At 40.7% G+C, this 26,389-nt stretch overlaps 2 protein-coding genes and 1 long non-coding RNA gene across 7 annotated transcripts in view; 2 read left to right on the top strand and 1 right to left on the bottom strand.

Moving 5' to 3' along the window:
• NCOA7 (nuclear receptor coactivator 7) overlaps nt 1–9,802 on the top strand; it is an 83,079-nt gene extending 73,277 nt beyond the window's left edge. For 4 of the 5 annotated variants that reach the window (XM_059468061.1, XM_059468062.1, XM_059468063.1 and 1 more), the window contains exons 11-16: nt 1,447–1,594; nt 4,841–4,969; nt 5,097–5,249; nt 5,763–5,858; nt 6,489–6,562; nt 7,483–9,802. In XM_059468061.1, the coding sequence (XP_059324044.1) occupies nt 1,447–1,594; nt 4,841–4,969; nt 5,097–5,249; nt 5,763–5,858; nt 6,489–6,562; nt 7,483–7,618 (736 nt within the window). In that variant the 3' untranslated portion in view covers nt 7,619–9,802. Of the gene's footprint in view, nt 1–1,446; nt 1,595–2,981; nt 3,121–4,840; nt 4,970–5,096; nt 5,250–5,762; nt 5,859–6,488; nt 6,563–7,482 lie in introns of those variants that run through there. The other variant, XM_059468064.1, reaches the window with a different exon arrangement.
• A 2,137-nt stretch (nt 9,803–11,939) lies between these two features.
• Nucleotides 11,940–18,873, top strand: HINT3 (histidine triad nucleotide binding protein 3). The gene is made up of 5 exons (XM_059467741.1): nt 11,940–12,142; nt 12,554–12,671; nt 13,996–14,065; nt 14,868–14,994; nt 17,186–18,873. Exons 1-5 carry the CDS (start codon nt 11,993–11,995, stop codon nt 17,231–17,233), a joined length of 513 nt encoding a protein of 170 aa, XP_059323724.1. The 5' UTR covers nt 11,940–11,992; the 3' UTR covers nt 17,234–18,873.
• Nucleotides 18,874–20,280: 1,407 nt separating this feature from the next.
• On the bottom strand, nt 20,281–24,564 carry LOC132070740 (uncharacterized). Its single transcript, XR_009418034.1, has 2 exons — nt 24,238–24,564; nt 20,281–23,957 (listed from the first exon to the last, which is right to left on the bottom strand). It is a non-coding gene; the product is annotated as an uncharacterized LOC132070740 (long non-coding RNA).
• Between the last annotated feature and the right edge of the window lie 1,825 nt (nt 24,565–26,389).

Here is a 26,389-nt window from a genome sequence, read left to right as displayed (position 1 = left end):
GAGATTTTCCAACTCAAATAGACAAGAATTTGCAACCTCCTCTAAATTGGAAGTTAGCTCTGCTATAAGCAGAAGCTGGCCTAGATGATTTCCAGAGATGGCTTAAAACATAAATACATTCTGTGATTCTGAGATATGAATGTGCTGCTCTCCTTCATCCACCTGCATAAATGTGCTTTCAAACTGATCTTACCCGGACAGCAGAAACCACTACTTTTATTGTCCTTTCTTAGGGATTTGTAGGAATTAAGTAGATGGCTTTCCAGAGTAGGACTACTGCATATAAAATACACAGTGCTCAAGTCAGTTGTCTCTTTCAATTAAAGCTCAAATTAATTAGCAAAGAGCTAATCAGACTGCTTTTTCTGAAACCTCTGTGAGCAATGCTATTTTTTTCCTTTTTCATTATTTCCATGATGAAGCAAAGTAAATTCTTTATTCTTTTTGTAGACTTACTTGAAAAAGTCTGGAATTATACTAGTGATCCTAACAAATTGTAATAGTGCTGAAAGGGTATTTTAAGATTATTTGTGCATACATATAAATCCAAGTTACTTGAAATATGGTGGTCGGGGGAAATGTCTATTTCTAAAAGGTTTTTCCTGTTTTCTGTTGGTGTAAGAGTTGCTGGATGTAACTTCCTAGTGAAAAGCTGAAGGAAGATCTGATGTCATAAGCACTTACTATCTTTCTATCTGCCCTCTTTGCTGTGGGTCTGATTTTTTTGTTGGCAATTTAGCTCCTTGTATAGTGGATCCACTGTTGTATTCCTGTTTGAAATTGCATGTGGTCATTTTAACTTAATACATAAATTCCTTCTTCAGAAATTGTTTTGTGGTTTGTTATGGAAGTTGTCAAGGAATATCTTTTTAAAAACAGTGGCTGAGAGCTGACTACTTTTATGGAAGAGTATGTGCTGCTGGTACTATATCATTAGCAAAGCTGTCAGTAACAGCTTATTTTCATAATGCTAAGAGAATGAAGATTGTTTTGTGGCTAGCCTCCATAACTTTTAAAGGGCAGCTAAAACTGTAGTGTAGATTTCACTGGTGATCTCATTGCTGGTTTCATGCTTGAAGTCAAACTAAATGGGTAAAGTGAATGTTTTACAGAATTAACTTTAATGACTATGATCTAATATCAATCAATTTGACTTCTTAATATGAATTGTGTGGGACTGGACAAGCCATATTGCTTTACCATGATTCTTTGGCTTTGCATATAGCAAAGGGAGGAGGAAAATACAAGCAGAGAAACCTTGAAGTGGTTCAGGCTGCCAGGTGGAGGGAGCTGTTGCCTTGTGTGGTATGGGAGGCTGGAGGTACATGGATATCCTGTTTGTGTAGTTGTCCCTGCCTTGGCATTGGGCAAAACCTCTGTGCTACGTGACAGTGTTGGGTTCATGGACTACTAAACAATGGTTGTCTCCTCCTCTTCTCTTCACAGGGTGGATCACTTGTACACATTTTTTGTTCAGTGGTCACCAGAAATATATGGGAAAGATGCCAAAGACCAAGGTTTTGTTGTGGTGGAAAAGGAGGAGCTTGACATGATTGACAACTTCTTTAGTGAGCCCACTACTAAAAGCTGGGAGGTGAGTGCCTTCTGCCTTTGCCTGAAGCGTGTGCGTATCAAGTGTGCATCCTCTGCTAAGAATCTCAGCAGTTGTTCTTTTGAGGATTTTATGGTGTTTCCTTAAGGCTTCTATCTGTCTCACAAATGTATTCATATTCCTTCAGTCTTCATTTCCTCTCTCCCTAGAAAGAGCAGGTAAACAACTGGGAGCTCTCTGGTGTGCAACCAGCAGAAGTTGTGTAAATAATTTGACCGTGTGATATTAGTCTTTTGCAAAGCTACACAGGAATATGTGGTCAGCATTGCTAAATTCCTAATGTATTTATATGCTACAAATAAATTCTTCAAAATGTATAATGCATCTAAACATCAACCCAGGCTCCTGTGTGCTGGTTGAAATGGATTGTTGTGTGGTGATAGGCCAGACCCTTGCTTCTAGGGTGCACACAGCAGTTTTGTTTGAATATTGGGTGTAAGTGGGATAAATTTATCATTGGACTTTGGCTTTTTCATGTGTGGTCTTCTGCAATCTGTTTTAACCACTTGGCATGCCTATGCTTGTTATCTCCTCCTTCTATATACAAAGCCTAGTTTCTAAGGGAAATAAGCTTACACACAGTTTTAAAAGTCATATTTCTCAATGCTCAAACACTTTCTGTGCTAAGAATATGGGATAAATGAAACAGACACATACATTCCAAAGTGAGAAATATCTTGATGGTGATTAAATAAGTTATCTGATGATTCATCCTAAACATAAACTTGTTTTCTTTAAATTCTACTACCCTCTTTTTTGTTTGTTTCAGCATTTTGATCTTCACAGTATGTTCTGTTGAAAAATGGAGCTTGGAAGTGAGACCTGTCATTTTAAATGTAGCAACTTCTATTCCCAAGGAACTAATATTTTTACAGTTTTGTAGCTTCTCAATGTTAGTGCTTTTTGAGCTGAAATGCAAAAAACCTGTCTTCCTTGTTTTGCTTAGAGCTGAATGCAGTCATACATTGCTCTAGATTTTACTGTTCAGTTATTTGCGTGCCATTTTCATAAAACCACAGTGAAGGAGAGTCAGTGATCTAAAGACAGATGTAGGAGAGATCTGGCCACACTGGGAGCTTGTCTCTCATTGTTCTTTTTAGATATTTATTGAAAGGAAGAAAAGCTGGAAACTGCTTTTAAAGGTGTGTCTTTTTATTTGTAATATATTCCAGCTTCACCAATTTAAAGTAGGTTTGCCAGGAAATCTCTATTGAATGAAGTCCAAATTTGGGCATGATGACTGTGAAATGATGAGAGTGAAAGTTTCACTCTCGCTTGCGGGGAAACAGAAACTGTAATTGTAGAGCAGTATATAAGCAGTTTTATCACAGCATGCCATGGCCAGTAGCTGTCTGTCACTCTTGGGGCTGAGAACTCTTGCCACTAGAACAAGGATAGAATAGTGGGTACTGAAAATAAACTGCTAGATGATGAAACAGAGACAAATGCCTTTGAATATTCAAATTGTTTACTATGCCAGACCGGATCAGGAGGAACCTTTTGTAGAGGTATGTTGAATTATTTCCCATTTGAACAGTGTGGTTCTGATGATGGAACTTCTGTCCTGGTAATAAACGTGCTCTGTACTCAGGTGAGGGGCATTTCCACCTCAGGTGGCTTCCTTTCTCAGCCCCATAAAATCTTTGAAATACTTTGTAGATCCAGTTTCTGTAGTGGTCAGTTCTTTTCATCCATTTCTGCCTTTGTGTGGTCTGTAAATACCTGATCTTGCAGATGCCTCTTTCTGCAGTTGTTGACTGAACTTCATTCACATATTCAGTTCAGAGACTGAATAAATGTGTATGCAGAGAAGAGGGGGGCTTGTCTGTCTCTGGACCCAGTTTGCAATTTACAATTGTTAACAGATTTTCTCTGGTTCCCTAAGTGACTTGAGTTGTATTTTGCTACAGATACCTCTTGGTTGATTTGCTGTTGTCTGGTACTTTTCCCCCACTCCTGAAGGGGGGGGAGACTGTTCCTAAAAGAAAGTCCTCAAAAGGAAAGTTGTGTATTTTTGATTTAATGTCTAAAAGGTGTTAATTAAAAAATATACAATCATGTTCTGGGAGATGCAGAGCGAAGGCAAACCAGTCTGAAGGTGAAAAAAAAAGAACAATGATACAAGTAGAAAGATTGTTTTTTCTGAGCAGTTTGTTGTGGGCAGATTTTTGTTTTGTTTTGTTTTTAATTACTCTAATTTTGCAGTGCAAACCTTTCCTGAAATTAACCGTATGAAAAATTTCCCAGCACAGGATTATCTGCAGTCTCAGAAGGAGAGACTAGAGGGTCAGGATGAAGCTGTAGAGCTCTTGCTGTCATGGGCAGGAATACCTGTAACTGCTCAGGTGTGCAGGGACACATAGCGGTGTTTGTTCTGCAGGCTGGATTTTGCCTTGTGATCTGCCTTCCTCTCTTTTCCTGACCCTGCACTGGAGTGCCAGAGCCCATGAGCCCTGCTCAGCTCCAGGCATCTGCGGGAGAGCATGGACTGGACATGAGTGCATGCAGTAGATGTGTAGCTCTCATCCCACTGGGGATGCCCGGTGTGACTGAGGGTATTAGGGCTGTGAGAGCTCCTCACCAGCCCTGGTCCTCATGCAAAACTTGTGTGCTTTGATGTGTGGTTCAGTCCACACCTGGAGTCAGTCTATTGCATTTGCTTTCTCGCCTGAGGGCCAGGTGTGTGTAGGACCTCCGGGCATCTCTTCCCAGTTGTCTTGACTGTTGACAGCTTCTGCAAGTTCTAGCAGTGATCGTGGAGGCGTGGAGGAATTATGCAAAACTTGATCTGTGTGTAACATGAAAGCCCTTTGGAAGCCTTATTGGCAGCGAGGTACATAGCAGAGCACAGTGGGCTCTGCAGCTGCATCCTGAAATTCCTGCTCCCAGATAAGACCACTGTGGTGATACACTGACGGAAGGAAAAGACAGTTTAAGGTTTCCTGTTTGTTTTGTAGCTAGGCTTCATTGCTTCCCCTTCTCTTTCTCATCAGCTCCATTTCAGAGCTTTTGCTGTTGCTTGCTATGTGCCATGGTGGCACTGAGCCCCAGCTAAAGATTTTCCCCATTTGCTTAAGGGTACCTGTGCTTGATAAAATTATCCCATATGGTGTTTTTTCTCCAAACAGTGTGACAGCTGAGGAGTAAGTTTTAGATGAATTGTCTTCAACAGAGGATTGATGGTGTAAGAGCTGTGCTTTAGGTTGGACACTTGTTCTCTTGCCACAGATCATTACCGTAGAAGAAGCTAAACGACGAAAGAGCGTTTGCAGTTACTATGAAGAAGAAGAAGATGACGATACCTTGCCTATCCTAAAGCATCACAGCGCTCTTCTGGAGAACATGCACATAGAGCAGGTATGGCTGAAAGCCCTCAGGTTTCCTTCTGAGATGTGGTGCTGCCTCTGTCGAGTGCGAGGAAGAGGCTGGGGCACTGGCTGTGCTGCTTGTGTAACCATTTCCCTCATTGCCTGCCCCTGCCCAGCTGGCCCGGCGCCTGCCCGCGCGGGTGCAGGGCTACCCGTGGCGCCTGGCGTACAGCACGCTGGAGCACGGCACCAGCCTCAAGACTCTGTACCGCAAATCGGCCGCTCTCGACAGCCCCGTTCTCCTTGTCATCAAGGATATGGACAACCAGGTCAGGAGCGCTTCTTCGGGGTGGGGCAGAAAGGGCAGCACTTTGTAAAGTGATCAGTATGAAATGCTAGTCATACTGTGAAGTCATGTCATACCAAAATGAGACATTAGTGTATTCTTTTATATTTTCTACTGCCTAAACTAGAGTTACCAGAGGAAAGAACTTCAGCACTAGTAAAAGTTTTAGAATTGCAGTGCGTGCAGTAGTGCCTTTGGAAATACCTTTCTTAGGTATCTCAGTTAAGGAGCTGTCACAAGCAATGCCTCTCTGGAGGGTCTCATTCTTCAGTAGCTGCTAGTCAGCAATGCTGCTGCCATGGTTGTCATCTGCTTTAACTTGCAGGATACAGAAGATGTGGAGGAATACCTGCATATCTGATGCGCTTCACTAGTTGGTTCTTCTAACATGAAGATCAGCTTAGTCGTTATTAGAAAGCATTTTGACATCTTTGGGGGTTTTTCTCTTGAATTCTGCACTTTCCCTTAAAGTCGTGTAATCATTTTATTCTGACAGATATTTGGAGCGTATGCTACTCATCCCTTCAGGTTTAGTGACCATTACTATGGCACTGGTGAAACATTCCTCTACACTTTCAGTCCACATTTCAAGGTAAGTGAGTGTCCACTTTCTGAAATAAGATTTTTGGGTTCCACTTCAGAAACATGTATGAGATTTTGAGTGTACAAGAGGTGCCAGATGTTGATGAATGAAGTTAATCATTCATTGCTTCAATGCAATACTTCAAGCAAAAGTGTCTGTAATTATCTGAAGAGAGGACAGTCTGTAAGTGTGAGGAGAGAGTTTTAAATGAGTTGAAGGGTGAAGCAGGAAGGACTTAAAGAGTGTCAAAGACTCACCTTAGAAGGCAATGATATCAAGAACAGGATATAATGCCATGCATTCTTAGGATCACAGTGACCACAAAAAAGAGAAATAAGAGTGCTACTGAAATACCCCTTGCTGCTCATAGCTTATGCACTTTTTCCATATTGAACACATTATTCCTTTTTAACAGGGTACCACTTGATTTAGAGAGGGAAGCAGCATTTAAAATAAGGATTGGGATGCTTTGTTCATAGTCTTAAATATATATTGATCTTTTACTTTCTACCTTACCTTTTCCTCTTTGAAGAAAAAGATAAAAGATGACCAAACCTCTTAGCTGCTAAGAGGGTACCCAGTAGTTTGAGATTGCAAGAATCCTCAGTCCAAATATGTTCATGTTTTTTCCCCTCTCAGGTATTTAAATGGAGTGGAGAAAACACTTACTTCATCAATGGAGACACTACCTCTCTGGAGCTTGGAGGTGGAGGGTGAGTGTGTGTTTGGTTTTCAAATCATATTGCCAACTTTTTTTTTTTTAATTTTAAATGGAAATAGGGACAGTGGTAGGTGCAAGAAAAACTTTGCAGTAAAGTGGCTGAACTTAATTTTAGTAAGCTGTTTAGCAGAGATACCTCAGCAATCTAATTTCGGTTACAGACTGAAAGCAATTTTGTTTGCTTAGAGTGACTGATGTTAGGCAAGTAGGGTTTGTTGCAGAGTTGGGGTTGCTTTTAGCCAGGAAAAAAAGCAGATGTTTTGGGTAGATACATCACTCCTTGCTGAAGCAGTTTGTCACTGGAAGATAATCCCTAATGGCAATTTTGCCATCACTTTCTAGGGTTTATCAAGCGGTCCTTACTAAGCTGTTGTTTTTCTGTTGATGCACAGAGCAAGGATACAGACAGGGCGTAATCAGTTCATGAGTTTCAAAGGTCAGTAGGTATAAAATCAAGGGCTAAGACTGTACAACCAACTAAAGCTTACTTGGGGGTTGCACCATGGGACAGCTGGGCATGGTTTGCATCAGGAGTGGATAACCAGGAGATGCTCTGCCCACATCCAAGCAGCCAGGGAAGGGACCCCAAGGTCTGTCCACATCCAAGCAGCCAGAGAAGGGACCCCAAGGCCTGTGCCCTGGTATAGCCACAGCTGGCAGTGTGAGCAGCTGGGTGTGGCCCAGGGCTGTGGGCACTCACAGAGTCCTGCACGCTGCCCGCTCACTGCTGCAAACAAAAGCAAGGGAACAGCTCCATGAGCTTCTTGGAGAGTGCTTTGCCAGTACTGAGCTCTTCACATTTGGCCTCAGAGTCACCTAGATTCCTCTGTATCACTTCTTTGATTGTTTATACAGCTTCCAGTGCTTTTACTGTTCCATCTAACGCCAAATCTGTTCTGTATTTCCCTTTAGTGGCCGCTTTGGTTTATGGTTAGATGCAGATTTGTATCACGGGCGAAGCAATTCCTGCAGCACCTTCAATAATGACATCTTAACTAAGAAAGAAGATTTCATAATACAAGATGTAGAAGTATGGACATTTGAGTGAAACACTGACTGCCTTAAGGACTGGATCCATTAGGCACTTAAAGCTATCCAGAAGGTGCAGGCTGCCTCACAATGTTACACGCTTTTTCCTCAAGTTTGTACCAGAGCATGACTGCGCAAAAAATCCAACCAAACAACTCAAGAATGAAAGAATTGGTTTTGAGAGGCAGTAAGAGACAGAACAGTGCGAGATCACTCTGAAGTGTTTTTTACTTCCTCTTCAGCACTCTTCCATTGAAGATGCAATGCTTATGAAAATGTTCATGATGTATAAGTTGAAAACTTCTTATGTAACTGTGAAAAAGATCCTGTGGAAGAACTTTAACTGTCTAGTACATTCCATGTGTATTTATGTTCAACATGCAAATGCTGACCAAAAATAAAAGGTTACTTTACCAAAATCTACAGTATAATGTTTGCCATGGAAAAGAATCAGAAATAGGTGTACACAGCACTTAAGGGAACATGTTTTTTAAAATTATTTATTTATTGTTACTGTATAGTAGATTTTTTTTGTAAATGTATTAGCTATGAGTTTTTTGTTCAATGTTTCAAATCTCATTTTGATAATTACTGTTGAGGTGGGTTTCTTATGCATTGGCATTTATTCTGAATCAATTTATTTGATTTCTGAAGTTAATTTTTATATTTTTATTTTGTAAATGAGATTAGGTTTTCATTATACCCTAATTAGAGGGTTTGTTTTCCTGGCAGAAACACTTGAGTGCATAATTCTGTTTCATTTTCTTTTCCTGAAATGAGGGAGAAGGTGGATAGTGCTTCTTCTTAACTCTGCCGTCACATTCCTGTTAATAGATAACTGTTTTGGCAGTGTATGGAGACACTGGGCAAGTGCCCCCTGGTGTAGACTTCATCAGTTCAGCTGCAGTCCACAGAATTGGGATAGCATGCTCTGAGCACCTGCCTCAGTGTTATTTGACTGATTATGAAGAAGATTTCTAAGAGAACTATTTTTCTGTATCATCACAAAATGGTTCAAAATAAGCCACCCACTATGCTTTTATGAGCATTTCTCTACAAACTGAAGAATTTGTTAAGGACAAAATACAATTGAGATTTAGAGAAGAAAGTTCTTTTCCTAACAGACCAGGTCATGTTAGTGTAAAACTTGTTTTCCTAATAATTACACATATAATTTTCTTTAAAAGAATACTTCAAGCAGCAGTCTGGTTTAGGATTTGACAGTCAACTAATTATTCTTGTTTGTTTTTAATGAAATTATCAGATACTTCCCCCCCCCCTACCAAAGCTGAAAAGACTCTATATTACAAAATTTGTAAAATTTATTTTACGAATAAAATATATTACAAATTATAAAACATCTGGTGAATGGAGAGAGTGTGAGAGAGGACTGGCAGTCTTCACTGTTTGCTAGGGAATTCAGCATTGCCATTAAGCTGTGGTTTCGTTTACACAATCCAGGCCTAACTAATATTAGGATGCTGTCCTGCCCTTAGACTTGAGTGTTTCATTGTCCTGAGAAAGGCAAGTTTTAGAGACAGTAGTGTGCATTAAAGCAGTACAATCTAATGTTGGAATGTTACTAATTGAGTAATACAACTCAATTTAGTTACTGCTCTTTCCTTTTTGACTAGATTAAATAATAATTAAAAAAAAAGCCAATTGCTTTTCATTCAAAAGTATTTCTAAATCTTAATCTTGCACAGAAGTTTCACAGTCTAATAAAACAATGCTATACACAGTAAGCCTGTAACATGCTGCACATGAGCTTTTCACACTTCCTTTCTTTGTGGTCCACTACAGCCATAAATAAAGTTCTTACTGGTAATGCTTTAAAATATTTTGGAAGTTGTTAACAGCATAATGCTTTGAAGATACCCAGAATATCTACCACACTGTTCTTTTAAATGGTGGCAGAAGGCCACTTAATGGTTTCAAAAAACCCAACCAAACAAACACCCAACAAAAAATCCTCACAACAAACAAAATGAAACCAAGTTCAACATTTTGCATACATTTCACTCTTGCTACCTACAACTTACTCCATTATATTATCCTTGTCAAAGCATATCTAAATGCTGTGGTCTATATTCAAAAGTGTTGTTCAATCAGAATTCTGTGACCCTTGAAACTATGAATATTGAATATATGTAATGCAGTGCTATCACAATATTTTCAATAAAGGAATTTATGCATTCAGAAACTTGTTACAGATGCTTTCTCTTTTATTCACAAACTTTAGACGGTTTTAAAGATGAAAGGATGCAGCTTAAGTTACAGGTTATGCTGACAAATACCTGTGCCACCTCATAAAAAAGAGGATTTCAGCTATACTGTATTTTACAAAAACAGATAAGGAGGTTGAAGATTTTGGTGGGGTTGGATTTGGGGTTTGGGTTTTTTGTGTGTGTAGTATGTTGTGTCCTTAAAGAGAGCTGTGTTTTGAATTCACCCTGAGATAGACTCTGACAAAGGGCTAAGAAATGCTAGTAAACAGCAGTTTACCTGGTAGTTCCTGCTGCTGCTCTCAGCTGCAGTGAATGACATGTATCCCCTTATCTTTTTGACCATCCTCTTCCCAGAATTCAAAAGTCCCATGTGCATAATTTTTGTATGCACCCTTTTCATATTTCCAAAGTGCTCACATATATTTTTATGTCCAGCCAAGCAAAGCAAAGATGTCTTAAAAGTACCTGGTTCTTGGGTTTTATTGGTTTTCATTGTATACAACAGTGGCATTAAAAGAAAACAAACTACAATTACATGTGAAACGGAACAAGTGTGCTATCCATGAGCCTTGCTCTGAGTGAAATGGCAGTAACAACTTTGCTAAAGTAACTGGAAAATTATGGTCACTAGTCATTTTTCTCTCAGAAAGAACAAGATCTTGTTCTTGCAACATGAAATATGTGTTCCTTCAGTGGTACTTGGGTACAGATTTTTGATTAAGGACTGTGTTCAAACACAGGCTCACAAATCAAGCTTGTCAGTACCCAGGTAACTGCAGATGTTTTATTTGGTGCTGGTTTAAGTGCAGGTTTTATGTTGGATGTTTTGCACTAAGGCTGGCTTTAGAGCAAAGGAAGGTCTAGTTATGTTTAGAATAATCCTCATTCGTAAACCCTAAAGATTTGATTTGCCTGTTTGTAACAGAGAAAGGAGCAGGTGAGGCCATTGCAAAGGGACTGCCTAGCACTCTGCAGGTTGGCACATCTGGCAAGTGAACTGCTTCAGGTAGAATAGCCAACCACGTCCTGTTTGTATGGGCATAGCTTGCTTTAAAAAAAAAAAAAAAAAAAAAAAAAGCATTTTTGAAAATCTCAGTCTTAATTTTTAATCTCATTACCTTTTAAAACGCTCTTTTCATCTGCGGGACAAGCACTTTGTGCCTTTTGAGCTGCATGAAGAATACATTTAAGTTGCAGGGTCAGTGATTCTGCAGCTCTAGTCTAATGAACAGTGCAAATGATTTAAAATGCAAACTATTAAGAAAACATTTTTAGAACTTGAAGGGTAACTACCAGTTACCCTTTATTAGCTTCAGAAGTAGTTGATAGTAGAGGGTGGTGAGGCACTGGAATGGATTGCCCAGAGAAGCTGTGGATGCCCCATTCCAGGAAGTGTTCAAGGCCAGGCTGGATGGAGCCTTGAGCACCCTGGTCTAGTGGAAGGTGTTGCTGGAACAGGATGATCTTCAAGATCCTTTCCAACCCAAACCATTCTGTGATTTTATGAAATATCTTTGGCTGTCAATTAGCAAAGCTGTCATGCACAGGCAACAATTTCCGGGCTGTCAGCTTATGCAGTTAGAACTAACATCAGATTTTAGCCCTCACTGCTGGGAGTGTCAAAGAAAAAATGTAGACTCATTTGGAAAAATCTCTGGAATTCTATTAGTGACAAACTGCAACAGTGCTGAAATGGTGTTTTAAGATTATTTGTGCACATATAAAAATCCTAGTAACTTGACCTATAGGGGCAAAATGTCTAAATTTTTCTTGGATTGACCAATGAATTGCGGAACATAACTTTCTGGTGAGGAACGAGAAAGATCCAGCATCATAAGCACTTATTATCCTTTTTTCCGCCCTCTTTACTGCGTGCTTGATATTTTTTTTTTCCCCTGCGGCAATTTGACTTTTAAGAGTGCATTCACAGGGCTTTATTTCCCTAATTTTTTGTTGTTGTTGTTGGTTGGCTGGTTTGGTTTTTGGTTTCGTTTTCTTGTGAAAACCTCACGGGCAGCCCCAGTTCCGCTCGGCGTGTGTCCGGCGGGCGGAGCCGGGCGGTGCCAGCGGGGCTCCCGGGCCCGGGCGCTCCTCCTTCGGCGGGCGGAGCGCCGGCACCGGCAGCGGGAGGGGCCGGCAGCGGGACCGGGACCGGGAGCGCGGCCATGGCCGGGCCTGAGGCCGCGGGTGCCGCCGCCGCCGCCGCTGAGGGTAGCGAAGCCGGGAATGGCGGCGGCGATGGCTACGACGGGAAGTGCGTGTTCTGCAGGATCGCCCGCCGGGAGGAGCCAGGCACGGCGCTGCTCCCTTGCGAGGTGCGTGAGGCGCCTCCTTCCCCGCCCTCCTTCCGCGCTCCCTCACGGGCCGGCCCCGGGATCGCGGCTGGGGCTGGGCGGGGGCGCGGCGGCTCTGAGGGCCCTCGGCGCCGGCATGGGCAATGCGGGGAAACATCGCTGGCACGGAAAGCACCTTAAAACCTTCCGAAAGTGCTGGCCCAGCAGCCGGCAGCCTGAAAACTGGCGCAGAGGAAGGCTGACTGCCGAAGGTCAGCAGCGGACGCGCACCGTGCCTGGAGGCTGCCTCCGAAACACCCTCAGCTTTCCTTGCTGGTCGCGTCAAATATGACATTTGATATCGCATCCATATGGGGGATGTAGACATTGTTACCTACTCTGTGCCAGTATCCTCGTCCTAATCAATTTTAAAACGTTTGCATCCTTTTCTAGGATGAAGACCTTGTTTGCTTTAGAGATATAAAACCTGGTGCTCCCCACCACTACCTGGTGGTGCCCGTGAAGCACATGGGAAACTGCAAAACACTGAAGACAGAGCACATACCTCTAGGTAAGGCTGCAAGTGTGTGCTTAACCTCAAGGAAAATCGTTTTTCACAGCCTGAAACGGGGTTGTCAAGTAAATTACAACTTCGGACACCATTTGTAAACGTGGAAATAGCTGATGTGAGTGAGTGTAGATAGGGACTTTCTGGGAACTTCTATGTGCTGGTCTAGAATGGCACTTTTTTTGTGCAGTTCTGGAAAAACATTGCAGTTTGCATGGAGTATAGATGCTTCTGCACTTTTTTGGAAGTACAGCTTTATTTTTAAAGCAATTATGTGCTGCTTCATTGCATTTTCTTAGATATGCATATGCAATTCTAAAAGCTTACAGAAGAATTTTATTATGTGTGTTCTGTATTTTACAAACACAGATAAGGAGGTCGGAGATTTTGGTGGGGTTAGGTTCGGGTTATACTTTCAGATAAGTGCTGCATTATTTGTCAGGAAAAAAGGGAATGACAGATGAAAAAGGGAGATGGTGTTTCAATTAGCTTTAAGAAAAAATTGAAAAAACAAAATTCTGAAATGTTGAAGCCATTATTTAATGTTGCTAGGCTTATTTTGTTTTTTTTTTTTTTTCTCTTAAGAGGACATTGTCCTGCAGTTTGTTTCACAAGGTATGGCTAGCTAAGTGTGTTGAGTAACAGAAGAAATTGCAGCCATGAAGAAATTCCCCCTTAGGGAATGTATCACCACAGGTGATGCAAGAAAATAGTTTAAATAGCATTTTGCAAAGCTTGCATTGCTGTATTTCCCTTGTAAACATAGGGTGGTTTTCTCCAGAGAAAAAACTTCTGTATGTGTTTGGCTTCAAAGCAATTCCTCTAACTTCTGCTTTGATTTTTTTTATTTGAGTTACTACATTGTTCAGTGATAATGAAACTGTGTACTAGTAATAAGAAATACTGACAATTTAATTTAAATTTATGTGCTGTCTCTAAAATGTACTCCAGACTTAACAGGTTCTGGAGATCAAAGTCCTGCAGCTGTGCAGAGATACAACACTGGAATTAGTGTAAAGTCATCATTCTGACCAGTCAGTACTTGTTGGGTTTTTTTAATAAGGGTGTGGTGATGGCATGGCTTTGGCCAAAGTCCTTACAAGAATATCCCACTGGAAAGCATTGCAGGTGTGGAAGTTGGTATCAGTGGCAGTTTTCAAGTAAATCATAGCACACACTCCCTTGATTGTCTTTTCTTTGACTAGGAGTACTTACAGTGTTTATATTTTGAAAAACCCATGTCTGTGATCTCAATGTAGGTTAGTCTCTTGAAGTTAATATTCTGAAGAATATCTTTTTAAAATGAAATTTATTTGTGTTTTAATAGTGAAGAGAATGATGGAAGTGGGAAAAGCTGTTCTCCAGAACAATAATTTTAGTGACTTGAATGATGTAAGGTATGTAATAAAAACCTTCCATCTTTCTATTGATTGTGTATTTTACTTTTCAGGATGTTACTTTAAAGATGGTGGCAGAACCTGTACTGTGATCTATGGAAGAAGTCAGGTCTACCTTTCACTTACTGCATGAATTCTCAATTAAAATCTGCTGGCATTGAATAGAAACTTTTTTTTCTGATGAAGTTCTGGCACAAATTGGGTTCTGTCTCTGAGGTTCTTTATTGAACACATCTTGGAGTAGGGAGAGGACTTCAAACAACTTACCAAAGAGGCTGCTCTTTCATTATGTGCTGCAAATATGCTGTAAATCCTAGCTGCCAGAAGAGAGGTAAACTTTAGCTATTGAAGCAGGATATGACATTGTGTTTCAGTCATACCAGAATTCACTGGATTTTGGTGCTGGACCCTTCAGTTTAAGGCCCTTGATAGCTGAAATAAACTGTAGCATAATTTGAGCAGGGTAGAGAAACAGGCAGCTGGCTCTTCATGATGAAAATTGATAGTTGGCTTTCCAGCTCATAACTAGGCAGGATACATTTAAGATACTTTTAACTCCTTTTAAAAATGTTTCTTACATACAGAGATGTGAAGGAGAAGATGAATGAACTTTTGAAGAGCTTTTTGTGGTATAATGAAAGGGCATGTTTTTGTTCCTGCTTCTATGTACATCAAAAATGCAATGAGTTGTTAGTTCTGTGGATTATGGTAAATAACCTGCAATGAATTGCAGGTAAATCACTGCAATGAATTTGCTCCTGAATTAACACCACCACTATCTTGTGCTTCTCCTTTTCTGAAGAATGGGTTTTCACTGGCCACCGTTCTGCTCCATAGCCCACTTGCATCTGCACGTCCTGGCCCCAGCCAGCCAGCTGGGCTTCTTATCCAGGATCTACTACAGACTCAATTCCTACTGGTTTATCACGGTAAGTGTAAGGCAGGTGAGCTTTGCCACAGGTTTTCAGTTGGGAGCCATGTCTTTCTAACCTTCTAACAGTGTCCAAAAATTCTCTGACCAATTATTTTTGTGCTTGCTTTAATTCTCAGTTATGTACATTTTATATTAACTGAGAAAAAATAAAGGTTAAAAACTTAATGTTTATGCTTATAAACATTAAGGAATGGAGTGGAGGGGGATAGAATGTAAGAAAAGTAGTGCAGAAGGTAATCTCACCCCTGATGAGTTGCAGCTGTGCTAATCACCAGAGATTAGGAGCAGGCCTGCCCTTAACAGGCCACAGCTGTGTCCAGTGAGGATGAGTGCTATAAAAGAGTGGGTTAGCTGGTCAAGAAGGGAGCTGGAGTTTGTTGGCTGTGCAGTGAAGGAGTCAGTGCTGTGAGGATATGTCCATGAGAAATCAACAAGAAGCTATAGAACTTTTGCAATAAGATGACAACAGTGGAATGCTAATAACTAACAGCAAACAGTGCAATGGTTCTGGATCTTGCCCGAGGCTGAGGCTCTGTGATGTGCTTCTGTGGACACTTTGTAAATATTTGGGTTTTAATATAAAGGACTGTATTCAAATGTGATGGATTGTTTTGCATATAACCTGGTTAATCCCATGTAGGTGAAAACAAATCCACCTAATGACTGTATTTATTACTTCATGTGGTTTTTCTCATCTTGTCATTTTTAGACTAAACCTAGTGCCTGCTTTGCAAAAACATTGTTGATACTGATTTATGTCAGTAGAGGTCAGCAATGAGACTGAACTGACACTGACTAAAGCACTTAGAAAATCTCTCTCTAGAGACCTAAACCTCACTCTCATTGCTTTGATGCAGCAAAGCACCTGTCCTTGCAAGGTAACTGTAGCACCCTAGTGTCATTGCACATCCCCACATCAAAGCTGCTAAAAAAGGTCTGTCTCATCTAAAGAGTATAGACAGTTTCTTACTTAAAGAGAAGAAACACAGCTTCTTTACAGTGGCACCTTGCTGGAGTTCACTCCTCGCTCAAAAGAAGCGGATGTGTCTGCTGTGTTATTGAGCATCTCAGAAATATTTGTCCCTGAAGTACATATAGCTGTGTAGTTTTACTGCTTAAGTCTGGTTATCCAGTGTGGCTGCGCTTGGGTATTTTGCCCTGCTGTCAGGTTGAAAATGTTCTTGGGTTGGTGGTGGTTCTGGTTTGTTTTTTTTTTTTTTCACGTTATAGTGTCCTGAATGTGATACTTGTTTAAGAATGCAAAACAGGATTCAGATAATATAATTTTCATTTGCTGCATACTTTATGTAGCTTTATTTTTAAATTAACTGCAGTAATTACTGAACTCTGTTGAGTTGCTCCTACCTGAAGTATCTGATTGCATTTTTATCATCTGCATTTAAAAAACTTGGGCTTTTCACCTTAATATAGTTCCTTTGGAGATTTTAATAAAGCCTCAAGCACTAGATCAAGTTAAAAGATGAATTCAGTAGGACTGGCAAAAAAAGCAAAGACTGACAGTAAACTGATCAGTTTCAGAAGTGCCCCTGTTGGCCTCCACGTGCCCAGTCTGGCCTGCTTGTTGGCAGACTCCCTCCTGCCCTGAGCCTTCCTGTGGCTCTGTGAGCTGGTGCTGTTATGTGTATAAAGTACAGCTGTCCCAGTCCTGCCCATGATGCGTAAATAGCCATGTATGATGACAAAAGTCTCTGTTGGTGCAGTGATGTGACCAAACCATGAGGTAGTAACTCGTGACAGGAGCCACACACTTGAATGCCCTCTGTCCCACGCAGTGTTCATGGCTGGTGGTGCAGTGAGAGGTCGCAACACACAGTTCTGGAGTGGCTCACAGAGAATCCCAGCTCCCACCACTGGGTTGCTCCAAGCACTGCTGTCTTCTGAGGTTTCTGCAGTCACAGTGCTTTAACAGATCTGCTGTTCATTTGCTCAAACCTCCTCTGACGTCCACATTATGATCACCTCTTGAGTGTTTGTTGGAAACTGAGTCTGTTGTTGAAAGGAATTGTTGTATTATGCTTCTCCTATAGACTTAATCTGTAAAAGTGAAAAGCAAATTCTCTGTTAGTGTCACTGTTTTTGAAATGGAATTTTCAGTAAAATGAAGGCCCACAGTGGAGTTATGTGGGCCTTCATTTTTGTAATGCATTGCTTTCTCTCTTTCATAGGCTGAACAACTGATCGAGAGACTGCAGACTGAAAATGCTGCCAGCTGAAAGCTTGTGTTGTCAGCCAGTTTGGTCTTTGAGCTCTGATTTAAGGTTGCACAGTTTGATGTTGCCAATAATATCCCAGGATAAAAAAAGCTTTAGTTCCTTATGAGGAAATACACACAGAATTTGTAGCTGCTAACCTAATTCTTCCATTTGGATATGTCAATCTGTATACTTCCCTGGCAATAGCGCGATATATTTTAGTTAAAATTTTAATTTAATTTGTGTAGATCCATACATAATACACACATGCACACAGGCAGAGAACTCTTGCTAGTAAAAGGCAAAGTGTAGCAGCAGAATGTATTGCAACCAAGGCAGTGAGTTACAACTAACAGCATATGAATGGTACCAAACGGAGTATTTGCTGCAGAATCAAGCTTTCATTTTCAAGATGCATTGTTCTGGGACTGCAGGTAACATTTCAAGCATTTGTTCCCACCTGCATTTGTATGATATGTTACTTATGCCTAGTGATGGGAAGGTACATTGCTGAAAGTACAGTACTGACTTTCTGGTGCAAAACTACTTCAATGTTACCTGACTTGTTTGCATCACAGTGACACAGTAAACATGAATACAATATGTGCCCAATAGTTTATGTGTAAATAGACCTAATGATTTTTTCCCCTCTTATGTGCACAATATTTGAAATTACTATATGTTTACAAAGAATGTGAAGAGTTCAAAAGAATGGATTTAATATACTGCTCTTTTACATGGCAGTAGATAGAAAAGTCCAGAATTACTAATCTTATTTTCACTGCAAGTCCCTTGCAGATTACTAATGCCTTGGCCAAATTTGGATTCTAAATGAAGTCATAAGAGAAGCTGGTCTGAAATGCAGTGTGTGTGTGTGGCAGACTTACATAAGAGCAATGTGATTTGACTTTGGGATAGCAGGGACTCAGCCCAAAATTGGAACATGCCAAGTTGCTTAAGGAACCTGTTGAACATTTGCCTTTGCAGCATGACTCTAATCAGGAATGCTAGCACTTGTTTTTCAGTACCATAATAAGGCAGACTGTTTGGCAAGTGAAAACTCCAGAACACATGGAGTGGATTTTCTCTGTTCACAGAGCTTTTCTTGGTGCCGAGCTAACCAAGTGCCCTTGCCTGATGCATTCAGATGCAGCTGAGGTGAGAACATCTGTTGTACCTGCAAACTTCCCTGAACATAATAGTCTGTGTTTTCCATGGATCCAGCACCTGTTGCCTTAGTGATACAATGTGCTGTAATATTCTTACAGTACTTCAGAGTCCACACCCTTCTGAAGAACTGCATTTTTTCCTGGCAGAGTTTACGCATCTCTGTCTGTAAGATCTTCTTCCTAATGTCTTGTTATATGTATTAGTGGGCACTTGCATGTTATTTGCAGCCCTTTAGGGTTTTAATTTATTACATTTGGTAGGAAAAGTTTGACTTAAAGCCACTGAACTTTGACTGTGCAATAGATGAAGAGGTTTGAGCTGGCTCCTGACTTAGTGAAATACCTGTACATTAAGGACTTTTAAGAGTGAATATGTATGTGTTCTGATCTGCAATTGATTTATGTAACTGTACTGAACTGTGACATGTAATATTTAAAATATCAACATGAACTGTTGTCAAAAAGGATTAATAAATGCTAATCTTGGGATGATTTTCCAGTGCAATGGAATAGCTGACTGTGAGGGTTGACCCTAGATAGCTCTTTGCTCGCTCTTCATCCCTTAACCCAGTGGGGTGGCAGAACAGAAAGAACAAAATGAAAAAACTCATGGGTTGAGATAAAGATAGTTTAATATGTGAAAGAAAGAGGAAGAAAAAAGCAAAGGTAATCACTCATGACCTCCCATAGGCCAGCCAATAGCAACAGCCCCCACACCCCAAAAAATAGCCCTCTCTTCAGCTTTTATTCCAGACATTATTTGTCATGGAATATCCCTGCTGGCCAGTCTGTGTCAGGTGTGCAGGTTGTGCTCTCTCTAAGCTTTCTGCCCATTGAGGCAGGGGGCAGAGCAGGAGAAAGAACGCCCTGATACTGTCCATGCATTGCTCATGCACAGCAATCACCAGAACTGCTGTGTTACCAGCACTTCCAGTCACACCCAAACCTGGAATGCTCTGAAGGAAGTTACTCCATCCCAGCCAGAGTCTCTATCTTGCCAAATGTACATGAAACCACAAAGGCCAACTTTGATGTATATGAAATGTATATGAAACCACAAAGGCCAACTTTGATGTCTTAATTTTGGAGAATGACCCCACTAATGGCAAGACTGAAAAGGTAAAAATCTGGGTATAATGTCACTTCCAGAGTTTTGCTGATGAGAAAGATGGGGATATCCTGTGTTCCCTGACAGCAACAGACAGACATCTGAACAGCTGAAACAGCAAAGCGTTAAACAGAGGCACACTAATTACTGAGAGGAATTCTCAGCCTCTTGTTAGTGTTTTTCTGCACAGAGCTGTGTTCTGTTTTCCTTCTGCATTGACAAGCATTCTTCGACTCTGAAGATAATTGTTTTAATTAGGTGAAGAAATACTTTCTGAAAAACCTAATACTTCAATATGCTACTGAATTACTGGCTAGTCCCTGGAAGAGACAGTGGGCAGATCCTATTAACTCTGTCACTGTCTTCTATAGAAGCTTTTAGAAATTTTGAAACTTCCAAAATCATCTGTAGAGCTTTCTAAGGAGCAAAGATCAATAAGGAGCATGAACTCAGCAGCTCTTCCTCTCCAAAGAGCCTGAAGAAGCAAAGTTGTTTAGCCACTGCTGCTGGCTCTGTTCTTTGATCCAGTATTAGCAGTCTTGAGAAAAGCTGCTTTTTTGACCTCATGTTTAGGAATGACAAAGCTTTATTTGTACTGGTTTGCTCAATTGTCTTACATAAACTCCCAACCTAACACGAACCCAGGAAATAATGCTTTTGTGCTGAAAGGATGAAGCAGGTACACATAACATGCTGTTAAAAATAAAAAGAAGTTGTGGTTAAATTGGTAATAACACCTCAGACTATTCCAAAGTCTTTTTAAGTGTGAGTTGTAAATAAAAGTAGGAGAATGAGAGCAAACCAATGAAAATTGTATTTGAAATGTGAGAAACTTGTAAACAATTAAATGCTGCATAAAAACTCTTGTCATTTCAAACTAATGTGCAACATTTATTGAAATGGTGACAGTGCCTTCAGTGTTTAACAAAACGAACCACAGATAGTCTTGTATATGATATACAGTCCAAAACACATGCAGAGTTTACAGACTTCAAGTGGAAGGAGGGCAAAGACCACTGAGGTAATATGTCACAAAGTGAAGTTTAGGAGAGATTTAAACAGCTAAAAGATGCTTATTAGGGCAAGAACACCTTTTAAAAAGGTTGGGGTTTACTTTTAGTATTACTCCAAATCTGTAATACTAAAACCCCTTACATGCTACAATTTTTGCAAAAACAATTTAATAAATTCTGTTCCCTTTACTCTAATGGGAGCCTGCTGAAAAAAACCAAGTTGCCATGTTGAAAAGTTTAAATTCCTATTTCATCTGTAGATGTTTATTTAATCACAGATGAAGCATAATTTTGTAGAACTTGTATCTGAACTGAGTCATGTGCATTAGATATAATACATTCATTACTAAACAGGCTTCAGGAGTAATTTTTTATTCTAGAGTGTACCAGTGGGCAAGCTGACCATTTCTATTATCTATCTTTTAGTCTTTTTTTGAAATGCTATTGCTGGAAGCACAAGACTGGATTTGTCAACCTGTGTGCTGAGCCAGTTTGGCAGCTCAGTGTTTATAATCATTGCATGGGCACACAGAAAGATGTCAGTCACGTTTTCCAGAATGCTCATCTAAAGCTGGCAGGTTGGCTCTGTAATTGTTTAAAAAAAAATCCCTCTATAAATAATAGTTTTGTTATATAGTAATCCTTGGTTCTATTAAAAATATAATAATAGAGCAAGCTTTTTTTAGTCGCTTACAAAGTAGGTAAGACCATGTCATTAAGGGTTTGCTCTGCTTCTGTTTTGATCAGAGGTGTACTTTAAAAGTGCTTGTAGATGTGCTCAAGCATCTACCACTTACATGGCAGTGACAGCCTAGACTGCTGATATTTAACTATTTGACCCAGCCTTAATTAAAAAGTAGTAAATTTATGTGAGCTGGACTTGCATCTTACGGTGCTCAGGCTACATACTGCCTCACGTGTGTGTCTTGCAATGAATTATTTGTACAATGTCCAGCAATGTGTTGTTTTTCCTTATCGCATCCCATTAATCAGCTGATGACACTTGAAGTGCCTGATGCTGCTTCCTGCAAGTTGTGAACTAACACTACAGCAGAACTGAGTTGATTTCAGAATTGTTAGAATTAAACAAAACTCATTCCACAGCTGCACTATAAAATGTTTAATTTGCGTTGAAATCTGAATGCATGTAAAGACTTCCTCTAATAGGAGCGGAAAAATGAGGTTGTGCTCATGTCATTTGGCAAGAAATGCTTTTTCAAAAAGAACATTTTAAGTATGTTAAGCTAACAAACTACATCTACTTCTTTTTCAGCTGCAAGGTATAGATCTGTTTAGAAAGAAGCAGTAGGTTTGAAAGCTAAGGGAGCACACCAACAGTGCCTGGTGCAGCACATATTCCCTCTTTTCCAGTGTGTTAAAATTATGTGGTGATTAAAATCCATTCTCTACCTGCATCTGACTACCCTGTTCCCCAGATATACTTATTTCAGCACATTAATTTGTTCCCTTTTTTTCCCTTTCTTTTCATTGTCCTTTCACTAGAAAAACAAAAAAGAAGGGAGGAAAATAATGAAATCTTCAGCCAAAGACTTAGTTTGGTGCAAATCCCCACTGGATGAAAACGTCAAAACAAAACCCCATTCTTTTAGGCTTTTTGCAACAGAAGTTCTTTTATATAAATAGCATAAAATTACACATCACTTTTATCAAGTTCCTAATTTATATTAAATTTTAATATTCTTTTGAGGCAAGAACAGTATCTTACTTTAAAGACCCAACAAGTAGTGTAGTTACCACCACACAGAAGCTTCTATTTGCACTGCTAAAAAATATAACTTTAGATTTCTAATTATATAGTTTTATTGGTGGTAACTGTTGTAAATACAGCTCCTGATTATTTTTCATAGCACTATTACAACTATGTTATATAACCAATCCTTTATTTTTCTTTCTGAAGAGCTCACAACTGTGCTCTGAAAGCAGTTAAATGAGCTGTGGAACTGCTGCTATACTTTCATTTATGCATTTGGTACTACCGTATCTCTACTCTCCTCTTGTAAAAAACATTGCTACATTTTGGTGAAATAATAGGGTTTTTTTTTCCTTATGAATGCACAGATGCCCAAATACAGAGTTTCTGCTGACTTTTGCATCTTTACATTGTGGCACCCTACCTTCTCTGAAGGGGTATAGCTGAATTCACCAAAACGGCTGCAGAGCTTTGTGGACTTCTTCTGAAGCATTAGAAGAACAGGAAAAAAATTGTGTGAGATAAAAAACAAAAAGAACAAGAGACACAGAAGGTTTGGAGAAGATATGACTATAAGATTAGACTGTTAAATACCACAACCAGTGCAGCTGTCCAAAATCCAAGCAAGATGCAACTAATTTAAGAACCATCAAGTATCCTTGCTGTGACATTTTTGTAAGCTTGGGAATTTCTATCTACTTCATGAAAATAACTTCCATTTATTCAGCTTAACCATGTGAGATTAAACCTAAAATTTTGCTATATATACCAGGCTCTTTGTTTGAAGAAGTATATGAATTCCCACAAGAGTTTTCAATTCCATGTTTCACAAATCCCATCCTCCCACACAGTATTTCACAACCTGCAGGAATCAGTGGTGTAGGATAGCCAGTTAGTAATCTATACTTTCAGTAACCTAAAAGCAGTAGGCCAGCACAGTCATTTAAAGAACTCTCATATACTTGCTAGTAGATGATAATAAGGACAATCTAATGTCAGCGTGATGGAGTAGCTCATAATCTGCAATTTCCATCCAAATCTCTGCCATTTTTACAAAAATATCCTTCTTGCCTATTTCCTCTCCTGCTTGTGTCCCAGTAGGTAGCTGAGTTGAAATTCTGTAACCAAAACCTGTGAAGATGGTATCTAGTTATGTTTTTCCAAATGGAACCGTGCAGCAAAGTTCATTCCAGGACAAAGCCTTATTGTAGTAAAGTGATGACCACATCATCATCTTTTCCTTGCCAAAGCATTTCACCTTCAAAGTGCACCAGACCGTGTTTTCTGGCTCTTAACAAGATTCCCACTACTTTATTGGAAATAGTCACGTATGTTTCAAACAGCTGCCCGAATGTCACTGTCACGTGTCCATCTTCTCCCACCTTTCCAGTTCTTCTGATGATCGAGCACAGCTCTTCTACTTCCCTACCCACGTGTGAGTGAGCATCTCTCCCTCTCTGCTCTGTCCGAGAGCCTTCCGGGGGTCTCCCGTAGGTGGGATCTCCTCTGTGAGTGTGTGCAGGTCCAGACGCAAGCCTGTCATCGCTGCTGAACGGATTCTTCCTCTGATACTCAATGTGATCCTCTGCCCAGGTCTGCCAACTTTTCCTCAGGTCACCCACTGCACTGGTAGCTTTAGCACTTTGCTCTTTTTCTCCTTCCATTTCTGAAAATGTTTTATGGCCCTTAAGCAGAAAGGGAATCAATGACTGGCTGTAACTGTGGTTCCTGTGTGCACTGTCAGCTGTGAAGGAAAAACAACAAATCAGCCTGATATTTTTTGGAAGAGTTTTGCCTGAGTGAGAGGCAAGGCTGCTGAAAAAGAGGCTAAATATCTGAAGATTTTAAGTCCACTCATAATTCTACAGCAATGAAGAAAGTAAAAGTGATTCAGGTGACATTCAGAATTAATTTAAGAACACAGGGCAGTAAATTACGTTTACAAGATTACACGGTGCTCCACCGATCCCGCAGTTACCGAACAAACCCCGCAGCCTCCGTGCAACACACAGTGCAGTACTCACTCCTCTTGCAATGACGCCTTTCCAAGAACTTTATCCTGGTACCCGGCAGCCCCGCTGACTTCCCAAACAATCTGATGCAGTGCTGGCGGAGCCGCGGAGAGAGCAAACCATTCCCGAGCGGCAGCACCAACCCAGGCACAGGGGTGGGAAGCCGCTCTCCGCCTGAACGCTGAGTAAAGGTGGACGAATTCACGCCGTGTCGACAAGGTTCCCTCAGGCTGCGCTAGGTATAATGCACATAAAATATTATCTGGAGCCGAAACGCCAATACGCGGTGGGAGCAGGGGGATTTTCCTCATCAGGCACTGCAAGGAGAAGTAAAAGTGCAGTTAGCGAGCGCGTCTCTGTCCGCAACACCCTATTTAGCGCGGAAGACAAAGGCAGAATAGATTGTTCTCCCTTAAAAGGCCGTGCTGCACGGCCATGGCCGCCGGCGTCAGCCCGCGGGCAGGGCGGGGAGCAGCGAGCGCCTCTCCGCTCCCGGTGCGCGGCGGGCTGCCCGCCACCTGCGGCATTCCGTGCGCCTGCAGCACGGACCGGCTCTGCGGGACGTGGGCATCGGGTGAATTAGAGACAGGCTTTAAATCCCCACCGAGATCTGACTGTGCTACAGGCATGTCTTTACTGGGTCGTATCGTTCACCTGTCGGAATACGCAAGCCGGAGTTTCCAGGTAGCACATGAGTAGAGCTGATACTTCTACCGACATTTGAAGTTAAAACACAGGATCAGTGCTGGATTTCAACAGACAGAAACGCAAATTCTGAACAGTTTAACAGCTGAATTACAGATTCGGTATTTCTGTATTTTAAAACTATTGTTGTTTTAAAAGTAAGTTTTCATGGGCATTTGCCCACATGCATATGTTGGTGCTGTTGCGTGTGAACCCATGAGCAGGGACAGGACTCCTGAAATTCCCCAGCAGAACCTCCAGGTCAATCAAAAAACACTTGTGTTGCCTCTGGGTCTAGAGGAGTGCCTGAGGTGAGCACAGAGTGGCAACACGATCACCAGAGAAGCGAATTGGGAATAATAAGCAACAGCACACATGAAATAATGGCTTTTCATTCATGGTCTCTCACTTTTAAATTGAAACTCATGATTGTTGTATATTACCATTTTTTATTACATAATTTTTTGTGAGAGGAAGGTGGTTCATTCTAGCTTCCTGGATAAATTTCAAGTTGAGTAATTACACTTTGTGTATATAATATTCCCCTGAAGGCTGAAAAGTGTAAATTCTCTTTCTTTCCCTCCCTAGAAGAGTTAAGAGGTTTGTAATGTTTTTAAGATGACTCCCCACATCCACACTAACAAACTGCTTGATTCTCCTCGCTGACATTACAGGAATGTACGTTCTCTTTCTAAACACAGCATCTGAAAAGCATTTTGTTTTTATGTGAGAATCAAATACTCTGTAAATCTTAGTAATGTACATTCACTTTCAAACTAAGTAGAGCAACATGTATGCACTGCCAGAGACTATGCATGGATCCTCAAGTCAAAAGCAAGAAAAAACCCACGGCTTTTGTTAAAGTCTTCTGTAGGAAACAGTGAAAAATAGGTATTCACCTTGAGAGAACAGGCAGCAATGCTCCGAAGGTAAAGCAGTGCAGATAAAGTAAGCAAAAGCCAGTTTCAAAGAGATGAAGCTTAAAAATAATACCAACAACCCCTTCTAAGGAGTTTCTAAAATGGAAGCCATACAGCTAAGAAATTTAAAGTGAGACAGATTGGAAAAATAAAAGCAGACTTTTTCCACTAAAGCTCTCTCAGCAATTCCAAGATTTTATAAGCAATCTCAGGCTCACAGGGCTTGTCAGCAGTTCAGCAATGTGTTTATTGCTGGGTCGCAGCATTCAGCTACTGAGGTGAACAAGCCGGACCCACATCTAGCTCTTCCCTTTCTCTTCTAGGAAAGCTCACATTTAGGTGCCAGGTCGCTTTAGGTGGCTTTCTTGTCAATCATCAGGGATAAAGCTTCACAGTGACCTCAGTTTTGGTTACTGCAGGAAAGGATAACTGGAGAAGCTGCAGGATGAGATTATGGAGATGCATCAAGGAGCTGTCCCGTGCAGTGCTCACAGGTCATGAGCAAAATCTTACCTATCTAGAAAAAAACCCAAAAAAATGGAAAAAAAAAAAATCCAAAC

This window comes from Ammospiza nelsoni, chromosome 3 (assembly GCF_027579445.1).
Source record: "Ammospiza nelsoni isolate bAmmNel1 chromosome 3, bAmmNel1.pri, whole genome shotgun sequence".
Lineage (NCBI taxonomy): Eukaryota > Metazoa > Chordata > Aves > Passeriformes > Passerellidae > Ammospiza > Ammospiza nelsoni.
The sequence above is the reverse complement of the archived record's forward strand: the minus strand, read 5'-3'. Positions and strand labels throughout refer to the sequence as shown.